Here is a 10,019-nt window from a genome sequence, read left to right as displayed (position 1 = left end):
TCTGGTTTTAGCAATACTAAAGTGTAAAATGAAAGAAGTCTCTTATGAACACATAGGGGTCAGATCATGCTCCAGATAACATATAACTGATCAATTTAACATACCCCATAATCACTTCTTCAAAAACTTGCAGTTGACAAGTTTTATTTGAGCACAACAAAATCAGTCAAAATTCACTTTTGGCAGCATAAATTAGAATATTAATCCATTTTTGATGTGGTATAAATGTCAAATACTATGACCAAACATAAATGTCCTTACTTTTTGTGCTAGGTTTATATAGCAATATTAAGCATAATAAGCACTTCCAGCACTTTGAGAGTGATCACTCGGTTGTAATAACCACCAAGTTCAGAAATAAAGTAATTATTATTAAACTAATTATTAATGCGCCGCTATATTATTGATCCCAAGATTTGGGTGGACCTCAGACGATTTTCAGATTTCAAAGTGGGCCCTGGCACGCTTAAGTTTGGGAATGGCTGCTCTGGAGTCTGGATGTTTTCCCGCCTCTGGGTGTTACATGGGCTGTATTAGCTAAATAACATAGATTTATATTACTTTTTAGAAATTAGTTGTGAGTCAGATATTCTGCTGATTCTATATAAATGTGCCATTACAGAGCAATTATTTCACCTTTTTGACATCTTTAATGAAATCCTCAAAAGGGTCCAATAAACAGTGTGCATCCTGTACAGAGCAGTAGCTATGAGAGAGCAAGGCAAGACAAAATACAAAACAACATCTTAAATATTATCATTTATTGAAATCAAGTAGGTTTTCTTTGGCAGTCATTTCATTCAAGTGCTTGTGATTGGTAGTAGAGTTACTCTCATCTTAATTACACAATTTGAAGTGTCCTTTTTTTTTCCTGATGCTTGTGATTAAACCCTGAGACAATATGGCAGGGATCCAAATACCATCCTCCATCCATGTGAGCTTGTCAGTCCACCAGATGGCACTAGTTCACCAGGTAAGCCTGAGGAACAACACGACAATAGCAAGCACATGAGTACAGAATAAAGACTGTAACAAATGATGGCGCTTTCCCACTATACAGTTCCTGCACGGCTCGCCTCGCTTTGGCACGGCAGGGCTCGACTCCATTACAATAGTACCGCCTCAACAGGGGCGGAGTCATCTTAGCACAGCTGCATGAAACTGCAGTGACTATGTTTTTACACGGGACCCAAACTAGTGACAAGTGACTTGTAAAACATATCTTTTCGGTGTATTGAATCATTAGAATCAGTTGTTTGCAGAGTCACTGATCTGAGTCATCCTGTCGGCGGTAATGTATTGTGTCACTTTGTGTTTCCACTGTGTTATGCTGTGTGTTTTCATCTGTTCTCTCTGTGATTATCTATCTACTGTTACAATCAATTAACCGAACAAGCACTCAAGCACCCACTACGTTTGCTTAAAGTTGATAGTACAGCGGCCTCACTGCGTACTACATTAGATTGTGTTGCCCCTCTGAAAAAGAAAGTGGTGAATCAGAGGATATGAGCACCATGGTTGCTCGCCACAGCTCCACTGAACCATCTATTCCTTTAACACTGAGCAGTGATGACTTTATGAACTTCTTTGTGAGTAAAATAACACCAATTAGAGAGAAAATTGATCATCTCCTCCCTCCTAGTGGTAGTGATTCAATTTTTAGCACAAGAGCTTTAGAAGCACCAAGCACACAGTTAAACAGTTTCTCCCTTATAGATCTCCCTGAGTTAACATCATTAGTTTCATCATCCAAGCCATCAACCTGTTTAAAGATGTGTTACCTTTAATTAACAGCTCCATATTAAATCAAATTAATCTGTCCTTATTAACTGGATATGTGCCCTAAACGTTTAAAGTAGCTTCTCAAAAAAGCGACCCTTGACCCAGATATTTAGCTAATTATCGACCGATATCTAATCTTCCCTTCATTTCAAAAATCTTAGAAAAGGTAGTTGCTAAACAAGTGTATGAATATTTGCGCATTAATAGCCTGTTTGAAGATTTTCAGTCAGGTTTACACCACTAGTTAAAGTTGGTAATGATCTTCTCTTGGCTTCTGATAATGGTCTAGTCTCTTTACTTGTCCTGTTGGATCTTAGTGCTGCATTTGACACCATTGATCATAATATTCTACTGCAGAGATTGGAGCAGACCCTTGGTATCACAGGTGCTGCCCTCTGCTGGTTTAAATCATACTTATCTGATAGATTCCAGTTTGTTCATGTTAATGATAAAGCCTCATTACAAACACAAGTTAATTGTGGAGTTCCACAAGGCTCAGTGCTTGGGCCTATACTTTTTACCTTATATATGCTTCCTCTAGGGAACATTATTAGAAAGCACAACATACACTTTCATTGTTATGCAGATGACACACAGCTATATTTATCAATGAGGCCGGATGAAATAAATCAGGTTGTTCAACTCCAGGAATGTCTCAGAGACATTAAGTCCTGGATGACCTGTAACTTTTTACTTTCTAATAAAATCCAGGCTTACATTTGGTTCCCAGAGTCTGTAAGAGCAGAATGGGAGGCAGAGCCTTCAGTTACCAGGCTCCTCTCCTATGGAACCAGCTCCCAATGACAGCGGAGCCTCGCTCCGTATTTAAAGTTAAACCTAAAACTTTCCTTTTTGATAAAGCTTATAGTTAATGCTGGTTCAGGGAAACCTGGACCATCTCTTAGTTATGCTGCTATAGACCTAGACTGCTCACTCTCTCACACTCAGGGTATGAATATGACTTTTTTTGTGTGTCCTCATCTTGCAGGTTGCAGGATGCAAATCCAGTTACAAGGCTATTATTATCATTCACATCATATCATTACAATTATCATCATTATTATTATGCTTTAATCAGTGCTGCTGCTTGTATAAATGACATCATAGTCACTGACTCAGAACTGTCCTGTATAAACTTATAACTTGATACAATTGTTATATATCTGCTATATATCTTTCTTAAAGTTGGAGATTACACATGTAATGTAGGATTTTCATGTCTTTTTAACTGATCTACAGTTCAGCATTGTTCGGTTTGATTCTTTTGTCAGATGTCTTGCTCATGCCTAATCCAGTGATGACACTTTGACCAATCTTCGGTCGACGCCACACAAAGTATTGGCTCAGCTTGCTTGGAACCTAATAAAAGTACCAGTATTTAAAATAAAAACATGAATATATGAATCTGTGTATTATTTGAATATCTTAGTAGTGAAACCCCAATAACAAGGTACATTTATACATGGCACTAGACCCAAAGTTAATATCAAAACTATGTTATACATAGTATATATCTAATGGTAGTAGTGGAGGTCCCTGCTCCATCTGTCCATCAGTTTGGCCTGAAAACCATTGAAGACCCCTGGCCTATAGGGTTTAAGTCAGGATTTTTTGGTTAGAGACCTCTCTGGTGCTGCCTTGCCGCAACATCAGTCTGGGCGGCGATTGCTCAGTAGTAGAGCAAGTCATCTTTCAACTTGAAGGTTGTGAGTACGATTCCCAGCTGCCAGATGTGTCCTTGGGAAAGACACTAAACCCCATGGTGCTCCTGACGGCTGTGCTGTCAGCGAGTGAATGGGTATGAAAGACGAGTGATAGAAAAATGTGCTGCACTGTTTCTTCAATGCCACTAGTTGCTTTCGGACTTCGATGATAGTCTTCATACTATTCTGGATGATCTTGCTCACATAAATGATGATCTTCTCATGTTCACATCCTGCTTGGGTTAAACAAATCCACTTTCTCACCAACTCTCCAAAGAACAATCAATACAAAGATGTGACTGATTTACCTTCTGCTTGTTAAGTCTCATCTGGCAGCAGGAGAAGGCTCCAACGACCAAATAGATAGCTGCTGCTATGAAGCAGTTGTTGCCTACTTTGTTATACAGGTCATAAATCCTGTGAGGTGGGTTTGCACTGTAAGGACAAATCACATAAGAATAATAATAATAACACAGTCTGAAAATGGAGGCTCAGACAAAATATGAATTCAGCAAAAGATCATTGTCCAAATATATGATTATCAATACTGCTGAGATTTTAATAAGAAACAAAAATACCACGCTCATAACAGATTTCCGGCCAAGTTGACTCACTGGTGTCACTAACTCATGATGCCCCACCGCAGAAATGAGCTCGTGAATTACAATCAAATACACTGAAAAGCATCAAGACTGAACAAATCAATGACAGAGCAAGTACAAATACTTAAATACATCATTTGAAATAAATGCAAGAAAATACAGACAAATAATAATAGGATCATTTCCACAATTAAATAATGTAAAATGAAATAAGTTGCAGGGGATCCATTAGTTTAGTTCAACATAATGGAGAACAATCTTTGGACTGCCGAAGCTTGTTTTGTTTTTATATATCGTCTAAAGACTTTGCGTAACTTTTAAATCATTTTTATAATTAAAAAAGTGGCTGAAGAATTTGAGGATAGCAACTGGCAATGAAAAGCAATCCAGCATTTAACCACTTAACCTTAGGGGCATTTTCAATTCTTCAGTGACACAGATATTGTGATGTATCATTACTTGTTTGTCTAATAAAACTTTTTATTGATTGCTGTCTTTTTTGGCAATAAACCCTGCAATTCCGGGTCTGTTTTTACCTGATTTTTTTGGGTCACTTTTTAAAGGTTTTCTTGGGGGTCTGTTGTTACGAGATTTTTTACTGAATGAATGACAAAAGCTTCCATATCCATCTTGACAGCTCAATTACAGAGCCACAATATAGTAATGCGTGGCCACGAGATTTGTCATTTCCATGCAAAGACCATAGTACGGAGTCAGTTTAAAGCTCTAACTTACACCCAGCACAAAGCAGCGAACAGCGCAGACCAAGAGTCGCTGCTCGTTTCCAAATGATGCAGCCGGTATTTTCACAAAAAGTCTTGCAAAAACGGAACTGGAAAAAATCTCAGAAGAGAATTGACCGTAGGTGTGAGTGTGAGAGTGAATGGTTGTTTGTCTCTATATGTTGTGATGAACTGTTGTATGTGACAGTATGAACCCTGTCTATCACCCTATATCAGCTGAGATTGGCACAGACTCCGCCTCCCCGCGCCCTTCATGTGGATGAGGATAAAGTGGTAGAAGATGGATGGATGGATGGATGGATGGATGGCACAAAGCCATTTCTTTTTTATTATTTTAAGTGAATGAAATATGCTTCTGTAGAATGATTACTAAAACTAAAAAAATATATTTTATTCTATTGAGTTAACTATTGGAATTTTATTTTGTAAGAATAACAACGTTAAGCTATTTCTATTGCCAAGCGTTATGGCAAAAGATTTATAAAGCAAGTAGTAGAAAGCCAAAGTCAGAGGCCCTTATTTGGAAAGCCAGATTGAAAGGAAGTGGTGGCCCTGAAGTGCAAATCACTACTTCAATTAATAGCAAAACTAAACGCAACTGCATACCACTGCAAGCCACTACACTAACCCCCCAAAAGAAAACAACAACAAAAACAGAAAACACAATGACCAGTATGGCCAACTCCTCAGTTAGGAAAGTAGCTATTGGCGGTCCTTAAAGTTGCTAGAAGTGACTAAATGACGGCATCACCTAATTTGCATTATTGGCTAATGTGTGTAATTGTAATGGATGTGAGAGGAAACGTGGGAAAGACAAAAAGTGAGTAAAAAAACACCCTGAATATGTTTAGAATTACTTTATCTGAGTTGGGGCTGGCAAAAATTAGACACTGTGGCAGAGTTAGTTCTTTTTGTTTGTTTGTTTTAGACAAAGAGGTAGATTTTTTTTTAATTTTAGATACTTTATTAATCCCCTTAGGGAAATTATTCTCTGCATTTTGACCCATCCTAGAATTAGGAGCAGTGGGCTGCCACACTGAGTAGCGCCCGGGGAGCAACGGGGGTTTGGTACCTTGCTCAGGGGTACCCCAGCCCTTTCGGCCTGGTGGGGACTTGAACCGGTGACATTCTGGTTACAAGTTCCCTTTCCACTTGGCCACAGGCTGCCCAAATCTTCTCGGACTGCAGCTGGCAGGGAGTGCTACGCGAGGAGAGGACCGGCCCGTTGCTCGTTATGAACCAAAAATATACATATTTTCACCTCAGCGTCTCCAAAAGTCTCCAGTAACACCAGAACAAAATCACAAGATGTGTCACTTTTTTAGCAGGGTCTGAATACCTGCTAAATATAGTGACAAAGTCTCTAGGTTGGCAACATTGACAACGACATTAACTTCTACCCAGAAGTAAACCGCTGGAAAGCATCGAGAGCACCACTAGAGCACTAGCAGCATCTCACAGTCACAACTAAGCCTCAAGTTGTTCCACTAACGCAGCTCAGCTGTATTTAAGACAGTCCGTCTTGTAACCACTTATTTCAATAAGAGTTGCTCATTTAAATGAAAGTGCCGTTCCATCACCGTGGCTTAAATGAATCCCAGCGCAGTTACCATAGAAACATGCTGGTGCAGGGCCGGTACTGTCCAGCATGCAGTACCAGCACTTCAAACTTTATTTCAAGTAGTCCACCAACATTGACAGAGAGTGTGTGAATTGTTGTGTTTCTCTGCTTTCTATCATGTTGTCTGTGTACAGACCCATGTTATGATTTGGTGATATACAAATAAAATTGAATTGAATTGAATTGAATAATAAATCACCTACAAACAAAAACACTGCGCTTTTGTAATTTTATTTGTGTCATGTGCCTTTGTTGTGTTTTCAGCGTTGTATTTCATTGTTTTTGTCGTTGTGATTTCTGCTTTTGTCGTTGTGATTTCTGTTTGGGGGGGCGTATTTTGCGATTTGCAGATGTGTTTAGTTTGCGTTTGTGTTATTTGTTGCTGCGTGTTCCTATTTGCGGTGGTGATTTGCACTTCACTGTATTCAAGGCCACAAGCCAATGTCATTGTCTGAAAAAGAGAGTCGCTTGGAGTTTTCACAGACTTTATATTTACATGTTAGTGCTCTCTGATGGAAAAACATTAAAGCTGCACTTTCCAAATACTTCCTGGTTTGTAGACAAGTGCATCAATTCTCGGGCTGGATCCTCTGGAGTGTGCAGCTAATGGCCCTTTTCCACTATGGTAAAGGGCCATTGCGCTTCTGTAGAGATTAACAAGAGAGAAAATATTAAGTTTTTAGGATTATTAAGTCTTTTTAACTGATCTACAGTTGACTGATATAGTCTGACAAAGTCACTGGAGAGCAGGAGGGTTTGTGATGCCACTCGCCGCTCGTGATCAGTGGTGTTGTCACTAAATACACCAGACTCCTCTGTTAAATATTGAGACATTTCCGTGGTATTTGTAGGAGATGTACCCACGTTTTTAGGATTGTTAATTAGTTTGATCTACAGTTTGCACTGTTCGGCATTGATTTCTGTGTCGGACGTCTCTTCCTGTGACGGCACTGAGTGGCCGACAGTCTGACGACGTCACGCATAGCACCTACTCAACACGCTTGGAGCCTCGCCAGAGCAGGTACTATGCTAGTGGAAACTTAACCGTGCCATGGCGAGGCGAGGCGAGGCGAGTAGGAAACACGCCATAATAGACTCAGGCAAACATCAGCCCCATTCGAGGAGTCTGCAGGAAGAAAAGGGACAGCCCACATACTGACAACACTCTTGATGATCCAGCCTGAGAATTGAGACACAGCTTTGGTGTGATTGTAGCAGAAAGTGGGACAAGTTATCAGACGTGAGAACAGGAACCTTACTCTTGGTGGATATCATCCTTTTTCACAGGCACATCTTCAATGAGCACAGCTGAGTGTGTGGTGAAGAATATCCCCAACAATGACTGAGAGAGAGAGAGAGAGAGAGAGAGAGAGAGAGAGAGAGAGAGAGAGAGAGAGAGGGCATGGTCACAGGTCAACATGGTGGATTAAGCCTGAAACTCTAACTGTCGGTTAAATAGAAAACTTGATTTAAAAAAAATTTTTTACACAAACACTTTTACACAAATAAGTGCTAGTATGGGTTCTAGTTCCATTCACATCCACAGAAGTGAACCAGCCCTTTTGACACCAACCATTGAGCCTCTGCAAATCCCTACCACACAATTTGGTCTCATTTTCTTTCTTACATTTTAACCAGGGCCAATTCCCTTAAATACAAAGGCTGAATGTGCTGACACAGCTCGTAAGAGCCGCGTCACCCAGGTTGTCCACTTTTATTGATTTGCAGCACACGCTGCATATTGTCAAGTGACTGTCAGTCTTTATCATTTTCTTTGGTGAATCAGAGATCTTGGAATTTGCATTTCTCAGGCATCGTGCAAATTTGCTCTCTCTTGCTTAACTTCACTCGCTCACTGCTCTGCATGGAAACTCACGAAGAGAGACTGTGTACAGTGTCCACAACACTGCTAGTAATTATGACTCAATGTTTGTTCTGCGTAGTGCCTAGTCTACGTACATCAAGCACTGCAGGGCATGAAACAGTAGGTGGCGTCCTAACAAACAAGAGAGGCATTTACCTAAATATCAACTTCACTTATTTCTTGCACAAAATTCAATATTTTTTTCTTCTGTTGCTTCTGGGAAGTCAAATTATAACTTAAAAAAAATATCTGTACTGTATATGTATGTCACATTAAAACATTTTGTAACATATTTATGATTATTTATGAAGTTATTTTGTAAAATGTGTAATAGTAGCAGGTCTATGTGAGATTACACTGTTTTCTAACAATCTTTGGTGACCTTAGTAACAGGTTTACATAGGATTACACAATTTAAAAAAAAGTGATGACCCAAGTCATACTTATTAAATTTAGTAGCAGGTTTGTGTGAGATTGCAATTTGTAACATTCTTTGGTAAGTATTTACGTAACCTTGGGAGGATGGTAGCTCAGTGGTAGAGTGAGTTGTCTTTCGACTTAAAGGTTGTGGATTTGATTCCTGGCTCCGCTAGTCTATGGAGAAGCCACTTTACCCTGCCACACTTAGCTCCTGACGGCTGTGCCGGCAGCGTGAATGAAAGATGAGTGATAGATAGAAAATGTGCTGCACATAGATGCACTGTATGAAAGTGTGAGTGGATTGGTGAATGGCAAAAACTGTAGTGTAAAGCAGCTTTGAGAGATCATCAAGACTAGAAATGTGCTGTATAAATAGTAACATGTTTACTGTTGAGATTAAAACATTTTCTATAACAAGTTTTTTATAAACTAAGTACATTTTTGTAAATGATTACAAATGTAAATTTAAAAATTTGTAAATTTAGTAGCATGTTAAATGTGTTTTGTTTTGTTTTGTTAATTGTAGCAGCAGGTTCATGTGAGATTAAGATTTATGCATCTTTATTTGGTAAGTATTAATCCTTGTTTATATAAGAATTCAACATTTAGTAAAACATTTTATGATTTTTTATATATATATATATATATATATATGTCACGTGATTGAGTTGAGTGAGTGAGTGAGTGAGTGTCTGTCTGATTAACGTTACAGAGACATAAGACAACAGAGTGGCACTCACCAACATTATAACTCCCCACACACTCAGGACGAGTCCACACGCGGCGCATTTGGGTCCACAGATGAGTCCACGCATGATCACTGTCCTGTTCTGTTCGAGATAAAGAAGGGAAGTGGCTTCAGTCAGTCAGCTGACTGAAGAAACCCGGAACAGATGTTGTGCCATCTGTGCTTTTCCCCTGTGTCGGCGATTTATTTCAAATAACTTTATTCAAACAAAGTTGGCCAACACAACATTTTACACAGTTATAAAATAGATGCATGACATGAAGACAAAAGGCAACATATCAAAACATAAAATAACAAATAAATACATACATACAACTCAATTTAAAAAATATGAATACAAAATAAAATAAGAAAAGAAATGCAGTAAGAAAACATCATCACATAAATTTGAGTTGGACTCTGTTCTGGTGCTTTAAGAACCAATGATGTGTCTCATCTTTAGATGGAGGTGCCTGAAATACCCAGTGTTGGGAACGTTACTTTGAAAAAGTAATTAGTTATAGTTACTCACTACTTGTTCCAAAAAGTAACTGAGT

At 38.9% G+C, this 10,019-nt stretch overlaps 1 protein-coding gene across 1 annotated transcript; it reads right to left on the bottom strand.

The window, feature by feature from the left end:
- Nucleotides 1–746: 746 nt before the first annotated feature.
- Nucleotides 747–9,629, bottom strand: LOC131455818 (ribonuclease kappa-A-like). Its single transcript, XM_058623624.1, has 4 exons — nucleotides 9,476–9,629; nucleotides 7,711–7,793; nucleotides 3,794–3,920; nucleotides 747–979 (listed from the first exon to the last, which is right to left on the bottom strand). Exons 1-4 carry the CDS (start codon nucleotides 9,548–9,550, stop codon nucleotides 962–964), a joined length of 303 nt encoding a protein of 100 aa, XP_058479607.1. The 5' UTR covers nucleotides 9,551–9,629; the 3' UTR covers nucleotides 747–961.
- Between the last annotated feature and the right edge of the window lie 390 nt (nucleotides 9,630–10,019).

The sequence above is a fragment of the Solea solea genome, chromosome 3, assembly GCF_958295425.1.
Source record: "Solea solea chromosome 3, fSolSol10.1, whole genome shotgun sequence".
Taxonomy (NCBI): Eukaryota; Metazoa; Chordata; class Actinopteri; order Pleuronectiformes; family Soleidae; genus Solea; species Solea solea.
The sequence above is the reverse complement of the archived record's forward strand: the minus strand, read 5'-3'. Positions and strand labels throughout refer to the sequence as shown.